At 46.5% G+C, this 18,362-nt stretch overlaps 1 protein-coding gene across 3 annotated transcripts in view; it reads right to left on the reverse strand.

Annotated features, from left to right (window-relative positions):
- LOC138300727 (polyunsaturated fatty acid 5-lipoxygenase-like) overlaps positions 1-18,362 on the reverse strand; it is a 1,327,404-nt gene that overhangs the window by 676,873 nt on the left and 632,169 nt on the right. For all 3 annotated transcript variants that reach the window (XM_069240434.1, XM_069240433.1, XM_069240436.1), the window contains exon 9: positions 1,414-1,500. In XM_069240434.1, coding sequence (XP_069096535.1) covers positions 1,414-1,500 — 87 coding nt within the window. The remainder of the gene's footprint in view (positions 1-1,413; positions 1,501-18,362) is intronic.

The raw sequence follows: 18,362 nt of genomic DNA on the forward strand, positions 1-18,362 counted from the left end.
CAAACAAAGAAATGCACCTTTTCTGTTTTACGGCCCCAGGTGTCTATAAGCCATTCTCTGGAGTCTCTGAAGATTTCTCTGTGGCCGCACTTGGCAGTCAAAATACAGAATCACATGTGGTATAATATGACCTAGAAACCTAGAAGTGCATACATACTGTTGAATGAGTGGCATCAGTTTTGTTAGACTTGGAGTTAAAACGAAAAAATTTCACTTTTGAACGTCCTCAGATTATGTTCAAGGACGATTTTTTACGATGGGTCTTCCTGACTTTGTCCCAGTACGTACTATTCTCCAACAAGCTCATGTTTATGCCTTGATTCTTTGAGTACTCGGGTCTTGTTAAAGGATGTGCAGAAAGCGTAGTTTTTTTCATTCCATGGCTTGTGATGGTCATAGGTTAGAGGCTTGTCAGTGGGTTTTTTACATTGTTATTTGAAAATGTAAGGTGTATATGAAATGAACTTGCTTCAAATTCTAAGTAGCTGGATGAGCGTGGAAGAAATGGAGTATTGAAGACTACTGATAAGCAATTAAATTATTGCATCATTAAAGCGGTGAAAAATAGGAGTAGCTTCAGCAGATTTTGTGGTCTGTTTTAAAAGAGTTTTAGTATTGAGTCTGTATAGAACCGGGACATGTAGCTGGAGGGAAGTTTGTAACATATATAGGCACTGATTTAAGAGGCCCTAGCGCCTCCTTCCACCACATTAGCGTCATTCTTTTTACGCTAATATTGCCCAACAAGGCCAAAATCGCCACACCTGATTTACAAAGTGGCCCAACGCATGCATTGCGCCACTATGTAACCCCTTGTGCCACATTATGTCTGCCCCAGCCATAATGTATGCAAGGGGGCGTTCCCCTGTCGGGTGGGGGCGAAAAAATGGCACAAAGATATCTAAAAAATGTCTTTGCTGTAATTTTTGCGGTATTTTTAATTCCTCCACAGAGCAGGCATTAAAAAGAGGCACACCATTGTTCATAGTGGGCCTCAATGTGCTTTGCAGGATTAGCGTCAACATTTTTTACACTAATTCTGCAAAACGCCAAATTAGCATCACAAATTTTGACGCTAGTTCCCTAACTACCTTCATGGTGTACCATATTTTAAATATGGTGCACACATGGTGGCATTAGGGGGCGCTAAGGGGAGCAAGAAAAGAGGAGCTGCATTGGATGCAGCGCCACTTTTCTTAAATTAGGCCCATAGTTGAATGTGGAGAATAGGACTGTTTTGCGAAGGGATTAGATTGTGCTTTTTAAATGAATTATAGTATTGAGTGTATAAAGACCGGGAAACAAATTTCCTTTTTTTAAATACATTGCTTCATGAAGTCCCAGACTTCCGCACACATCCAAAAAACACATGTAATAAAATATGTAAAGTAGGATTTGTAAATGGTTTCTTACCTTGTCAAATAGGCCCTTTTCACCAATAAGCTGGTCTCTAGCTTTGGCATTTATAGCAATTGTGAATCTTACATGAGGAATTAAAAGCTGAAAAATAAAACAGATGACCAGTCTTAAGTTCCACAAGGTCTTACATGAGTGTTAGTGTTATTAGAACCCAAGGGAGGCAATGTAGCGCCATATTACACCTTTCCCCCATTAAGTATATCACATTTATATGTTGGGGTAGTTAGCTCGAAAAAGCTACATTTTCATACAGTCAAGAAAGTAACATTTTAGAAAAAACACCCATTGTGTTGTTAAAAGAGCAGATTGGGCCAAATTTACTAAAAAGTGGGCCAGCTAGGTGGTGCGGCAAAATTGGCAGTGCTGCATCACTTTAGAAATGCAGGGATGTGCCGTATTTATTAGAATATGGCGCACCTACACGCTTCCCTCTCCCCTGATGCTAAATTGAGCTGCCTAGCGCCAACCATTGTGTAAGGATGTCTGTGTTTAGGGGTTTGATTATTTATGTGCACATAATCTATCACTAATGGCGATTAGGCACTTCTATGTGTGTGCTGCAGAATGCAGCACACACAGAAGTGCCAAAGCCTAGTTTTGAAATATTGTTTATGTGCAGAAAGGGACACCTTCCTGCACATAAACAATCATTTCTGGCATTTTGGGCCACATGTAGGTAGGTTCAGATTTGCAACCCGCAAATTGCGAGTCAGAGCGACTCACAATTTGCGAGTCGCAAATCTGGATGTAGGATGGTGTCCTTGATAACATCTGCGATTCGCAAGGGGGTCGCAAATGCCCACCTCATGAATAATCATGAGGTGGGTCACAATTTGCAACCCCCTTGCGAATGGCGGCCCTCACAGGGATGGTGGCCTGCTGCCACCATGACTGTGACTGCTTTTCAATAAAGCAGTTTTTTGTGTTTTCTAATGCAGCCCGTTTTCCTTAAAGGAAAACGAGATGCATTACAAAAACAAAAAATTAAACATTTTTGTTTTATTTTTGGGAGACCCCTTCCCTTTTGCGAATGTGTTAGCACCCATTTGAAATGGGTGCAAACTGCGATTGGTTTGCGACTGCGTTCGCGGTCACAAAACAATCCTACATTGCACTGCGAGTCGCAATTAGGAAGGGAACACCCCTTTCTAAATGCGAGTCGCAAACCTGTTTTGCGATTCGGTAACCAGGTCACCGAATCACAAAACTGGGATTGTACATCGCAATGTGCTTTTTGCACGTCACAAACAGCGAAATTCGCTGTTTACGATGTGCAAAAGGCTACCTACATGTGGCCCTAAGTTCTTTATATGCGTGCTGCAGAATGCAGCACACATAGAAAAGCAAAAACGAGGAGGAATAAAAGTATTCCTCCTTGTTGCAACCTGCTGACGCCACCCCTTGGGTGCGTTAGATTTTGCTGTTGCCTCAGGGTTACGAAAACTCGGAAATCTGAGGCAGCATCAAAATTAATTGGGTGCTGCTGTGGCTCACTCACAGCAATACCCATGCACGCCCCTTCCACGCAAAGGGCTGCATGTGAAGGGGCAGTATTAATAAGGTGGCGTTAAGCCATATAAAGTGATTTAATGCCACCTTGTATGGCAGTTGGCATAGTGCCACCGGAGTGTCACCAAAAGTGACCTCCGGTGGCGCTAGGGGCTCGTAAATATGCCCAATTGAGTCTGAAGAAAGGAAAGATTTTTTGCAATTGATCTCTTCAAGGTACAGGTAACAATGGACACTGATTGGAATGAGAATGCTTAAGTTTTGTTTATCTTTGATAAACAGATTGCTGATAAAACAGTGGACAGTGGGCAGGGCCAGTAGAATTATGTGATTCTGTAGCTGTGGAATTTACTGCATAATCCTAATCCTAGTAACCCTGACATGGGGAAAGCTCTGCAGATTGGTTGTCAGTAAAAGGATAAACCCTATACTTCTCGTTGACCCAATATATACTTTCCATATCTGATGAGCCACTGTGAGATATGACATCCAAAAATGTAAACTTGCAACATATAGATAAATAGATCGGTAGATCGATAGATAGAAAGGCAAACAGGTTTTTTTTAATCAAAGCGAAAAATGTTTACTGAAAACACAAAGTGAAATACCAAATTTTACTGTTTGGATATCTGCAGTTAGAAGAGAATGATCCTTAAAATACTGTGGTTATGAATGTAGAATTTTGGTGAAAAAGGGCACTCCACATTGTAAGAAACACATTGTTTCTATAGTGAGGAAAAGACTGTTGAAGCTGCTCTCGTCAAGGTAGAGCTATAATGGGCACTGAATACAATTAGAATGCTTAGGTGTTGTTTACTTTTCATTTGTTTTTGTGTATATTGGTGGTTCGCTCTAGCGACTACATCACCATTGTAAGAGGTCCTGCTAGGTGGATCCATTAATGGCGCAGACCCCAGAAGTAAGAACTCTTGTCAAGCGGAGCCATTCGCAGCAAAGGTGGTTAGCAAGTAGAGTTGAGCGCGGGCGTCTCCTGTGTATTTTGACTGGAAAGTAAACAGTGAACCCACGTCCCAACCAAGGGCAGGGGAAGGGGTCCCCGAGTGCTGGTCTGTGAATGCCAAGATGTAGCAGGATAAGCTCCCAGGAGGCTTCTTCTTTTTGTTGATTGGTTGTTCCTTACTAACTACTCGTTGCAGGAATGACTGGGAATTTGTGGCTCAAGCTAGTGGCTCCTGATTGGTTGTGGTTACTAGGTAACCATTTATTTAGGGAACCCAGGCCTCTCCTTTGTCAGAATGCTGGAAGGCAAGCGGTCAGAGAAGCGAAAGCATCTGGAGGTTGAGGAGGGGGGTCCTCTCGTGTCATTGCTATGGTAGCAGACTTACAGCTCATAATTTAGCAAACTGTAAACACTGCTTTTAATGCTAGGAAATCTGCTCTATCTCCAAAACTACCTAAAATGGAATCCACAGTACACCAGGATCATGCTGATGATGAGGGGGGATAGGAGGTCAATGGGAGAATGATTCAGTGTTCTGGATTGAAGTACATTTTAAAGCATATTGGCCTTTCTTGATTTATAAATGGCATATGAGATTGAGGGTTTATTTGCTAATTACCAAAGGAAAGAGACAGATTTCCTGGTCCTGTATAAGGCTATTTGGAATGTTTTGGAGGGAGTTCCACGTTTTTTGGCTTATCTGTACCCTCTGCAAGGTTTTTCTGATGCATTCCTGACTCTAGTAAAGGTGGATTCTTTGATGGCATGTCTGTCCACGCTGGGTGCTATCATCTCGGAGGATGCTGTTTCCTTGGGTGCTGTTGACAAGCGAATTGCTGCAGCAGTAAAAAGATCCTATCCAGCTGCTAATTTTGCTACTTGAACAGCAGCCTATTCCAGCCATGTTGTTCAATCCATCACAAAAGGTTTTCAAGGATTAGCTGATCTGGTGCATCAGGAGGCTGACATCACGGATACCTTCTCTATAATGGAATTATGTAATGGAATTGTACATTACTTATCAGGTTTGACTTATGACTATTTTACAACAGCCTCAGCTGCAGCTGGTTCCTCTAGCGCCGCCAAGAGGCAACAGTGGATGAGACTGGAGAAGGCGGAAGATTCTTCTGATGACTATTCCATTTTCTAGCTCAGAGTTGTTTGGGAATATTTGGAGACTATGATTAAGAAATCAGTGAAGAACAAAAATCTTATTAGCTCCAGTCAGCCAATGAGCAAAAAATCAAATTCTTAAATGCACGTAGAGCATTTGGGACATCATTTCAGTCAAAGGCAGAATCCTAGCTCTTTGAAGGAAGGGGGCTTGGCTGGGGTGTCCCTCCTTTAGAAAACCCCTGTTTCAGCAGACAGTCACTGCTGCAGGTATTTTGGAAGAGTATGGGAGGAATCCATAATAGAAAATTGGGTGTTGAAAGTTCTTTGAGACAGTTATCACATCGAACTTAAGGAGAAAACCCATAATGTCCTTGTGTAACATCCCTCCCAGTTTCCTCAGCAAAAAAGACTGGCACTCTTAGAGGGAGTCTAAAGCCTGTTACAAAAGAATGCAGTAGTGAAACTGTCACTAAACCAGGGAGGACAAGGGACTTGTTCTATTATTTTCCTAGTTACAAAACAAAATGAAGGGATCAGACCAGTGGTGGATTTAAAATCAATGAAAAACTATATTCCCCAGGAAATTCAAGATGTTGACACTGCAAATAATCCTGTCCTTACTGTCACAGGGCAATAACCTGGCATCTCTTAATCTGAGGGATGTGTATCTTCATTTTATAATCCACCCTGTATCAAAGACGTTTCTTATGTTTTGTATAAATAAAGACCATTACCAGTTTCAGTTACAATCATTTGGGCTTTCATCTTCTCCCAGAGTGTTTACTAAGGTGTTGGCACCACTAGTGGGATAATTACATATTAAGTGAATCCAGATGTACCCATATTGAGATGACTGGTTAATCTTCTATCTCCAAGATGCAAACTCAGACAGAGGAGACCTGCAGAGTGATGACGTGACATGGACCAAGACAAATCACAAATGGTACTGTTTTAGGATTTGCAGTTCAATGGGGCCCCTCCCAGACTAATTCAGGAAAGGTATTTTTACCTCAATTGAGAATACAGGCATTGCAGTCAAATTTAACTCTTCTCTTGAAAAAACAGAGAATGGTTAAGGACCCAGAGATTGATGGCCTGTACAGTGACAGCTCTTCCATGAGCAAGGCTTCACATGTGTCACTTGGTGTATTATCTGTTATCACAGTGGTCACCCAATGCAGCAAACTACGATCATCCCATTTCAGTGAATTCTCATCTCGCCCAGCAGATGCAGCGGTGGTTGAGGGAGAACTTGATCAGGGATTCCCCCTTTTCGTACCTGTCAGTATTGGTATTAACAACAGATTCCAGCAAATGGGGGTGGGGAGCAGTTTTGGGGTAACAGACTGTACAGGGTCTGTGGTCTATTAAGGAAGCCAATGTCTCCTCCAAATGGTGAGAAGTGAAAGCAGTACAACTGGCTCTCCATTACACATCCCAGATTTTTCTAGAAGAGGTTCAGATTAGAGTGGACAACATGGTAGTAGCATGCTACGTAAATCATCAAGGCAGCGCAAAGGTAACAGCATCTTCCAGCACCTTCCTGCACAAAAACAATCCTGAGAGACTTCTTCCTCTTTCTATGTCTATGTTTCTATATTTCTTGTTGATACGTCTTTCCTGGAGAAGCGTATCTTTTTGGTGCATTTCCAGGTTTACAAGTTCTTGTAAATCTAGGAATGTGTCAAAATCCAAGGATGTTGCATGGGAACACCAATACAACACCCATGGAAATGCCTCCCTTGTGCAGAGTAATATACCCCAGGGGATTGCGCTGTTTACATTACTCAAGATTTATGAAGCAAGGCAGGGCCATGCAAGGTGGCCTTGTATTGCTTTATAAATCTCACTTGAGGTTTGTATTGCTTTTGCCCCACATTCCATGGTTCAAGACAGACGCAAACCGGATCATAAATACGGCCTTGGTCATGGAGTGAGGTGGTGGACAGGAACAAAGTGAAACCCAATACTGAAGACCAGCAGGAGACAGATAGGATCAATTTCCACCAAGCCAACATAGGACAAACTCACACCACAAATGTTATCATCAAAATGACATCCCCTAAACTACTATGCAAAGCTTTAATGTTAAGATTGTGTGGCATGTAGGCCAATGTGATAATGTTATCTAAATCATAAGGCAAAAAATGTGAATTATGTAGCACATTTACTGTCAGAATTATTTTAAAGAGATAGAAACATAATTTTGGGTAAAATCTGCAAATTATGTGACAAATAGAGAGAATCCATAGTTACGCAGAAAACACAGCAGACACCCAATAGCTGAATTTCACTGGCCCACACCCTCATCATTTTCCATTGTTTTATTAACAATCTATGCAAAAAGGGTAAAACAAAGTCTATATATTCTAATTCTAATCATGGTCCATTTTTAGTTGCACGAAAACAGTTTTTTAAGATAACTACTCCAATATAAGCATGTAATCTAAACATACACAACTGATATGATGCTTAACCTGGTCCTTCCTTGCAGTCGTGGCATTTTGGTGACATTACACACCTCACTGCCTTTACCTTTGTAGTTTGTGATGTCACCAGTACCCCAGTCGACTTTACTGGACCATATTATACAGATACTCATTATGTGTCCTCTATGTTTATTGCAGAGGCAGGGATACAAGTTCTGTAGCTATAGTTGGGTCAGAGTCTCCATTGAAAAAGTCATATTTTATTTTCCTACTAAATGTAGTGCTTTTCAACCATGTGTCACACAACGTTCCAAAAAGAGGTTCACTCAATTTCGGTTTGACATGGGAAGTTTTTCTCAGATCCATCAGGGGAAGCAAACAAAAGAAGAGGTGTCACAAATTTTCCCATTTCATCTCAGAGAGGAATCTTTGCTCTCCACTACAGCAAAAAATACTCTTAACAGATTACATCAAAGCTGGCATGCCAGTACAACTTTGCTTAAAAAAATAGTGCGTTTTTAAAACATATTTTTGCATGGGTTTGAAAAGTTTCAAATTAGAGATATTTAGACTATTTTTTGGTGGGTAGTTCACAACCACTTGTTTGAAGACCAACCAAAGACCAAATTTGAAAACTATCCAAATTCTGGTGGGTAAGCAAGATTTTTTTCTACTGCAGTCCATTTTATGTCTGGAGACACAAAACTGTGTGGGCCAAAACAGATTTGTGGGCCTTTGTTAGACCTCCCACAGGGTTCTCAGGACAAAGTACTGTGAACAGGTTTAATTTAGTTATTTCTGTGGATGTTATGTCTCCATCATAACTAGGTAATAGATGCCAAGTATTTACTAGATTATTACAGAGACAGCCGTAGTAATTATGCAGTTATGTTATGTTAAGTCCAACAAAAACCTCTATGACACTCTGAACCAACTCAAAGCCACTTCCTACCAAGATGACATGCTTCCCTCCTCCATCATCAAGTCTCTGCAAGGAGAATAGCTCACACAACTTCTCCACATAACCCAGGTCACCTTCCCAGACAGCCTGAAGACTGGACAGATACCCCACTTGGCTGAAAAAGCCTACATTAGATCCAGCCCACCTTGCCAATGTCCATCGTATCCCACCAGTTTTTATTGGAAAAATCATTGAGAAGGCAGTTGGTACTCAGCTACAGGAGCCCATTGTCATGAATGACCTACTTCAAGACCATCAAAAGGGGATTAGACCACCATGACACCATCTTTATCAACGGCAAAATTGCTCTCTGCCTCCTGGTCTTGCTCCACCTCTCCACAGCTTTAGACACCTTCGACCATCTGGCATTAATCCATACCCTGAAAACATGCATTGGCTTCACTGGTACAACTGTACAGTGGTTTGGATTGTTCCTCACCAACCCACACCAACTTGTTGAGACAGGACCTATCAAATTCTGGACTCTTCATTCAGAACCCTGGGGTTCTGTCATGTCCCACATTATTTACAACTTTTATATGCAATCCTTGGGAAACATCCTTTCTGATGACAACCTCAAAAGCCACCAGCATACTGATCACACCTACCTCTATCTCCTCAATCAACTCAAAGTCTACTCATCGGATTACATAAAAATACTCAAAGGCTGTCTCTAATGCATCCAAAAATAGATGTAAACAAACTGCTAGATGCTAAACTACAATGCCAAATATTCTCTGATTTAGTCATAGCTTTCCAACTTAAGCCTAACAGGCATCACACTCGATATAACAGAATAGGCAGAATCTCTCAAATTTACCCTTGTTTCGAACCTCTGATGCAAAGAACACATTACCAAGAAAATTAAAACAGTGTGGTTCCAACTCTGGCTCCTGTAAAAAATGAAACCTTTTCTTCTGAGAACAGCCTTTGGAACAACAGCTCAAGCCTCAGTACTCTCCCAACAAGATGGTAGAAATGCCCAGCCAAAGTGGACTCCAGAGACTATCCTTGCTCCCCTTAAAGACGTCCTTCATATGGCAGCATGGCTCATGAAGGAGCTGAAGAAATCTGACCACATCACCCTTGCGCTAAAAGATCTACACTAATTCCCCCTGCAAGCCAGGATCAACTTTTAGGTTTCCTGGAATATTATGTTTCCATCTATGCAAAGACTCCTGTCTTAGTAGCTAAGAGACTAATACACTGTTGAGGTCAACTATCCAGTTGATGCTAGATATTGTGTTTAAAGTATAATTGCTTGTAGTAATTCCACCACACACAGAAGTCCGGTAATGAAACTGTAGTTTTATTGAGCATGAGGGTAGTAAGCCACCAGTAGACATACACGCTTCAGGTGAGCTCCAACTGAGAATGGAACTTAAGAATTAAAAAGAACATAGCATTCCATAGACCTCTACTGTAACCCGAAGGGGCCAATAAACAACAGTAAATATATTTACAAATATATAACTGAAAACAAGATTAACTACAACATAGAAAAGAGCACTATTTTAAAACAAAGACTATACAGACTAAGATAGGAGGAAAAATCCTGTCAAGTGAATCTGAACTTTTGAGATGATCATTCTAGATTGCAGAAATCTATTCTTCACCGGTCAAAAATGGAACTCCATTACCTCACATAACACATAGAAGAACACATCCTTCCAAAAGTAAATCACCCCTTTTAAGCTAGGCTCAGTTAAAAACACACATCAGCCCACTTTTGTTATAATCGACCATCACCAAGGCACAGTGTAGCTGGAAAAAGAGTGAGTTAAAAGATCTCACTAGGTCAATGTCAACCCTCTCCCAAGGCCTAGAATGTAACTCAATAGAACTGTTGCAAATCACACATCCTTTAAACACCTCATCAACCTCCCTGTCCATGCATGGCCAACAAAACACCTTTGAAAACCTTTGTTTAGTGAATTTATGGCCTTGGTGTCCCTTGTGAGCACTGCCCTAGCGCCACCTTGCGCCACATTAACGTCATTATTTTTTATGTTAATGTAGCCCACAAGGCTGAAATACCCGTGCCGTATTTACAGGGTGGCGTAATGCATGCATTGCGCCACTCTGGGGGGGCGTGGCCAAGTCACCAAACATGGCGGACGCGAGCTGCTAGAGCTCCACGCCGCACTCAGCTAACTTGGCATCTCTGAGGGGGAACGGGGGGCACACTGCTCCCTTGCGGACCGGATCGGAGCTGAGGGGACTCTGGGACCCGAATATGCTGGGAGCAGACTTCCGGTGATCTGCAGTGGCGCCCCCACGCCTTGGCTGCATGAGCCGGGCCTGAGGACTGGGCCGCGAGGCGGTGGGCCCACGAGAGGAGGAGCGGCCGGTGCGGCTGGAGCTGTACACCGGGGCCATGGTACCCCGAGCTCCCCCCCCCACTAATCGGCGATCGCGCCCTGCTGTGGGGCAAAGTCCACCCCGGCGGCAAAACAACGGGGTGTGCGTGTGACCCACGCGGGCATTGCACCGAGACTGGCGGCAGCCCGAGAGATACTGGCGGGCCCTTTGGGGAGCCGACGAGGCCCGAGTGACAGGACCTGAGGAATAACCGCGGGGCGGTGCGGCAGAAAAAAGTGGAGCGGCTGCTGCGGTAGGAGCCGCACGCCGGGACCGGAGAGCCCCGGATTCTCCTCCTGCTTGCCAGCGATCGCACCCCGGAGGAGAGGGTCGGACCGCCTCCCGGCGGCAGGACAACAAAGTGGGCGCGCGGCCCGTGCTGCGGCTGGCGGTGATCCCTGGTGGTGCACGTGAGCCCTTGGGCGGACTGGTGGGGCCCGGGGGACCTCTTCCCCCGCCTCTAGCTGCAGCGGGGGGTGCCCCCCCGATGACCAGGACCCCGTGCCAAAGAATGACTGGGGAGCTGCGGAGAGGGGATGACCTGGACGTCTGCTGGGACTGTGGGGGTCGGCGAACCTACGCCTACTTTGGCGCTAAATCCTGCCAACCTGCTAGGAGCTTGCGGTAGCCACAGAGAACTTCGAAGACAGAAGTAAGTGGCGGAGGACCGGGGGAGGGGAACTGTTTAGCCGAGCTGATCGTGCTGTCGCAGGGAGGCTGCCCACTGCCCCCTGACAAGCGGGCCTGACCCCCCCCCTGACCATCAAGCGAACAGAGGCGGCACTGGGATTACGGAACCGGCTGGTGGTCGGGGACACGTGAAGCACTGCGTGGGAGACTCCACCAGGTGTAATCCCCTACTGGACCGACTGCAAAGGGAGATCCGCACCGCAGAACCAGGAGTAGCTGCTGGTGGTGTGGCCTGGCGCCAGGCTGCATGGAACTGGCGACGACCTGCCCACCTGCCCCCCACAGCTTCAACTGAAACCGAACTATAGTGCGGAACATACACAGTGACTAATAAGGCGGAGGGCATTGATCTGGGGTTGGACAGAAGCCCCCAACGACCTGGAACATGGCCGAAACAGGGCGCTTGCGCTCTGGTGCTGGAACCGGGAAAACACAAGACTTGCTAACCCAAGACAGCCAAAAACAGGATGCAGTGCTTGCTGCAGTGGAACGCATCAGAGATTCACTGGCGCGTGCCCGCACGTCACTGGAAGCCAAGATAGACAAGGTGGCGAGTGACCTTGTCCTGCTGCACGCGGACCACCGCAAGCTAACGGACAAAACCAGCGATATCGAGGCCACAGTATTAAATGAACTAACACCTGCGACCACCCAGCTGAAAACAGCAATGGAAGACATACAGGCCAGGGTGACGAAACAACATCCGCGTAATGAACCTGCCGGAAGGCACCGAAAGCCAGGACCTGGCGACTTACTCGGAGAGTTGGCTGCCGGGGCTGGTACCAGAGGGAGTGCTTACCCCCTTCTTCTCCATGGAACAAGCCCACCAAATTCCGGCACGGTCGAGACCGCCGGGGAGTGCTCCACGGCCATTCATCATATGCCTCCTCCACTACGCAGACAGAGACATTATACTACAAACGGCGAGGGCCACACCGCCTCCCTGAGTGGACGACGTGCAGATCTTGCTATTCCCAGACTATACCTTAGCGGTACAAAGAGACCGGGCCTCCTACCTCCCTCTGAAATGCAAGCCACGATCCCTTGGTCTAACTTATTCTTTGCTATTTCCTGCCAAGCTACGAGTTGTAGCGGAAAACAAAACGCACTTCTTCCCCACACCCGAGGCAGCATGGGAGTGGCTGGAGTCGTCGGGAATGTCCCCTGGTGGTGCCCCAGAACGAGCTGGGCAGATGCCCCGAGCCAAACTCAGCCGAACTAGACGAGACCGAAAAAGAAATACAATTCACACAGGATCAACGAAATGTGCCCCAGATCTGGAACAGCTAATTCAGGAGAGAAGGGAGGCGATCCACACTGCTGCAGCGATGGATGCATCCCCCCCCGGGCTCGGGGTCAGACACAGAACTCTCGCAGCCGGCCAGCGACCGTCCTCCCACACCGGATCACCTATCGGAGTCGGGTCTCACCGGGGGACCCCTTGTGACGCCGGCCACCACAGACTAACTCTTTTAAAGGATCCCTGAACAATGTAGAGAGACCATACACAGTAGGAACTACCTAACTAGCGACGCCTGCACAGGTGTGCTCTAAGAGACAAGCAAGCAGCGAACCTGACTGTGGAACATGTGAGTCGGACCTCATGGGGCTATGTACATGCTTGTGGGTGTGGCGCCCGGCCCCACACGCTGCCCTTCCTTGCGATTGAATACGGTGAGACCCCCCCTATATTCTCCTCTATTCTCTCAGTTATCTGCTACAGCCGAATAAAATGGCTAGTGGTTGAACTACCCTTCTGCAAGTTTGGCCTACCCCCACGCTCCTACCAGTGGAGGCACACAATGTATAGATGTGCAATTGCATGTTACTGTTTTTGTTGTTGTGTTTGGGTGGTGACCCTTTGTCTATCTGCTCTGATGGCATTAGTTAGGTTTTGTTCTTGCCGGTGGACACCTATTGAACCCCTGAATATTAGTTGGGACCGGAAGGCTGACGGGGTGGCGCTGCATGGAGGGGCTGGGCGGGTGGAATTTTAAAAAGATCCAATGCCCATGATGTGGCTACATACACAGCAATTACCTGGAATGTAAGAGGCATTCACACCCCCAAGCGGCGAAACGCTATTTACTCCTACCTCAAAAGACACTCAATCCAATTGGCATTTTTACAGGAGACACACCTAATGGGCCCTGAGATTCCTCGTCTGCGCCAGCGCTGGAGAGGGCAATTGTACGCAACAGGTCACTTAGCATACGCCAGAGGCATGCTGATTTGGGTTAGAGCTGGTACTCCCTTTGCAGCAAAGGAGCAGGTTGTAGACCCACAGGGTAGATTTGTGCTTGTCAAGGGAAAGATGGCAGGTAGCACAGTTGTATTAGGCTCCATATATGCCCCAAACACAGACCAGACTGCCTTCCTACACAATCTGTCATACCACCTGGTGGGCTGGAGTGCCCTTCCGTGGCTACTGGGGGGAGATTTCAACAGTGTGCTCGATGTGGAATTGAACCGTTCCTTTCCCCGTTGTCCACATCACCGGTGGTAGCTGCCTCGCGCCGTCTGGTGAACTGGACCCAACAATGGCACTTGGTGGATGTGTGGGGCAGCGACACAGAACGACAGAGTCTACTCCTTCTACTCTGCTCCGCACTCCCTGCACGTGCGCCTGGATCGAATACCTGGGGTGCACACATTCGGACCATAACCCACTGATTGCGCGCTTAGGCTTGGGATCTCCCCGCTCAGTTGTCCCCACATGGAGACTGAGGCCGGAGCCACTAGAAGACGCTACTTTTAGAGCGTCATTGATTGGTATAATCGCAGAATTCTTTGAGCAAAACGAAGGCACGGCCTCTTCGGTGTTGATAGAGTGGGATGCATTCAAGGTTTTCATCCGCGGGCACTGTCTGGGAGCTCAGTGTAACATGCGCCGCTCTGTTGAACGCGATCTGACCTGGGTGGAGCGGGCCCTGCTGCGACCAGAAGAAGAAGTAACTAATAACCAAACTGAAGGGTCGAGACTGCCAGCAATACGCGCAGAACACCTGTCACTACTATAGCGTCTAAGATGTCTAAATTACACTGCACACTCCGCGAGAACTCATGCATCAGCTGACAAGGCAGGCAAACTCTTGGCCTGGCTGATCCGTCGGGACTGTGAGAGGAAACCGATAGTGGAAATTCGCTCACAGACAGGGGAAATAGCATACACACCTGTGGAGATACAGGCCGAATTCACGAGACATTATGAGGCACTCTACGCTTCAAGGGCACCCCCTGTGTGTAATTCCAGTGCTGAATTTCTTGCTGGAGTAGAGCTCCCACACTTAGAGGATGACCAGACTGAGGTGCTTGAAGCACCTCTCGACCTTGAAGAGATCAAATCTAGTATCCAGGAACTTACATCCGGCAAAACGCTGGGCCCGGACGGGTTGCCACTTGACTATTACAAGGCCTTCGCGATACAGCTGGCACCCAAGCTACTTCATGTATATGAGACGGCTGAACAGGAGGGCCACTTATCGGCCACTCAAAGGGAGGCGCTACTGGTCTCCCTTCCCAAACCTGGGAGGGATCCAGTGGATATGGGCTCGTATAGACCCTTGGCAATGCTAAACACTGATTATAAAGTATTAGCCAAAGTGTTGGCAACACGCCTTGCGCCAAGCGTCCCAGGTCTAATACACCCCGACCAAAACGGGTTTGTACCAGCTAGGGATACCTCCCACAATATCAGAAGACTATTCCGGGTCATGCAATATTCAAGGCGTGATTGGCCACAAGCGGGCTGCCTTGTTCTAGATATATAAAAAGCCTTTGACTCCCTGGAATGGCCCTACCTGTTCAAAGTGTTACAACAATTTGGCATGGGACCATCCTTTACTCGTCTAGTTAAACTATTATACACCAGACCGCTGATCCGGCTGGGACCCGAGATATCGGAACCGATCCAGGTGTGCAGGGGCATAAGACAGGGCTGCCCTCTTTCACCGTTGCTATTCTCACTTGCTATGGAACCTCTAGCAGCGGCCTTGCGCAGGGAGGGAAGTAACTGGGGAATCCCTCTAGGGGATAATCTATACATAGTGTCGCTGTACGCCGACGACCTCTTACTATATTTTAGAGATGACACGCAGATCCCACCAGTGGCTGGTTCACTCCTACAACATTTTGCATCGATATCCAGCCTCAAGTTCAACTGGTCTAAGTCATGCCTCTTCCCATTCGACCCGGGCCTTTCGGATCCAGGACTTAACCTAACCGGGAGTCCTGTTCCGTGGCAACCATCCACATTCGGATACTTGGGTATCCGAGTCTATCACAGCGAGGAAGATATATTCGAGGGCAACCTTGTAAGAGCGGTGTCCTCAGTCAAGTCTCAAATGGCGTTTTGGAGGATGCTGCCGCTATCGGTGGCAGGCAGGATAGCACTCCTAAAAATGGTGGTTCTGCCGCGGCTCTTGTATTTCTTCTCTAATCTCCCGCACTACGTTCCCCCCAGCTTCTTCAGGGCACTGGAGACGGGACTAAGGGAATTCATTTGGAACGGCGGCCATTGCAGGGTTGCCCTAAAAAAGCTGTACCTGCCGCCTGATAAGGGCGGACTAGCGGTCCCCAATCTAGAACACTATTATCTAGCAGCCCAGCTTCAGTGGATATCCAGGTGGCTGGCAGACACACAGCTCGTAGACACAGCATCGGAGAAAGGACAATGGTCGCTCCAACAGATACAGCATTTATTTCACCCACTCACACATGCGCAGACCCCGCGGCAACTGTTCACAGAGTAGCCCACAAATGTTTCCGCAGATCACTCCGCCTCACAAGATCGGTGATCCCTTATGCGCCTGCCCTGGCGCTATCGGGCACACCAAGGGGCCCCAGAGTCACGTCAGACTCTGAGTTACGCACATGGCATGAAATAGAGTTATACACACTGGGTGATCTCTACAAAGAAACCCAACTACTACTGTTTGCTAGGCTTTGGGAAATGGGACTACCACCTGGCCAATTTCTATTATACTGTTTTTTGGTGAGGGCTCTGGGGTCCAGGTGGGGAGACATCACAGTGGCTCCACCTACTCATTTGCTGGTTCAGTACCGGCTGGTGGTGGGTCATGGCCAACACCTGGTTAGCTGGCTGGCGGATGCCCTGAGAGCCCAAACCGCCCCGGAAAGCGAACCATTACGCGTGGCATGGGAAACGGACACTGGCGATTCGATCGCGATAGCGAAATGGAGGTCTGCTCTCTCGAGCCACCTTAATGTACCTCGCAACTCTTGATTTCACCTAATTCAATACTATATAGTGCACAGAACCTACCTTACACCAGCCTGCGTGAACAGATACTTTGCCCGTGAAGACGCTGCCTGTCCCCGATGCCACAAGATTGGAGCGGACTTGTTGCACATGGTGTGGTCCTGCACTAGCTTGGGCTCCTACTGGAGGGTGGTGATTGACAATTTATCTGACTGCATAGCACAACGAATACCCTTCACATGGGAGGCATGCATCCTGGGACTATTCCCCAGAAGCAAACAACACAGAGCAGAGGCGTGATTTACAGACCTAGGGCTCATTGTGGTGAAGCGATTAGTGACCCGCAGGTGGAAATCTCCAGACCCTCCGCTGATACAGGCCTGGAGGCGCTCACTTGGTGTTGGCAGGAGCAGAGGGCACAGCACTGAGGCGAGAGGAGGTCCTGGGGCTACGACAGTTCCCGATTTCCACATGCTGGAAAGGGCTGTTGCTACAGCTGCGTAACATGGGAGTGCACCCAGTAGAGGAGGGATTAGACTAACGCAAACAAGTATCTGTGGGCAAGAAAATGCACTGTATAAGGGGACTGAAGGTGAAAATTGGCATGATACACTATGGCACTGAGGGGCGGGAAAACTACACACACTAGTCTTGACAACTGACCCAGCCCTTCCACCAGCAAACCGATCTGTTGTAATATGACTCCCACCCCGACTTGGAAACAGTCACATGCGAAATAATTACACAAGTGTCTGATACCGGCAAATGTTACTGTTGTTCTTTTCTTTTTTCTCTTTACTCAAAGGTTAATCTATATAAATTTCATAATGTCTGCTTCCTTAACAAAAACGCCTCAATTGAACATTTGTGACTGAAACAATGTTATGCCAGCGAGTGCTATCAAACGACACGCCGACTAGCAGATGCTAAACACACTAATGACCACTCAGGCTGCACCCATGGAACAGAGTAGCAAATGCATAGCACATTAGAAAATAAAGGCTATGCAAGATGAACACCAAAAGTAGCACAGCAATCGTGATAAATACTTGAACAACTGCAAATATGTACTGTAAAATATGCTGCATCACTGTGCTATCAATTTACCAACCACTACTTAATGTTGTGAGCACTGTACATCATAATATGCTAGAATGAAACAAGTATCAAAACATGAAGCAATGTAATGATAAAATGTCAATAAACAGATTTATGAAAATAAAATGCATTGCGCCACTCTGTAATCCTTTGTGCTTCATTATCCCTGTGCCATGTATAATGTATGCAAAGGGGGCGTTCCCCAGTTAAGGGAACTGGAAAAATGGCATAAGGAAATCCATGAGATTTGTGCAGCACCACTTTCCCAAAATCTGCCCCTTAGTTTTCCCCACAGAGCAAAAGATCATCCTTCGCTGACAATTATTTTGAAATCTTAACATTTGGGTGGTACTCACCAACCACATTTCTTTTCTTTAGGCCAACCATTCCTGACGAACATAACTACCTGTTTCAAAACAACACCTTTCCACACATTCAGGTGCCACTCTTGTTCATACAGGGCACACATGGACTCTAAATTGAAAGCTGAAGTAAGGCAACTCTCAGTATCCTCATCACTCCCAACGTCTATATTTTCTGTGTTAAATATAGACAAGTAGTCTGCCATCACATTGTTCTCTCCTCAGATGTGATTAA

The sequence above is a fragment of the Pleurodeles waltl genome, chromosome 6 (assembly GCF_031143425.1).
Source record: "Pleurodeles waltl isolate 20211129_DDA chromosome 6, aPleWal1.hap1.20221129, whole genome shotgun sequence".
Lineage (NCBI taxonomy): Eukaryota > Metazoa > Chordata > Amphibia > Caudata > Salamandridae > Pleurodeles > Pleurodeles waltl.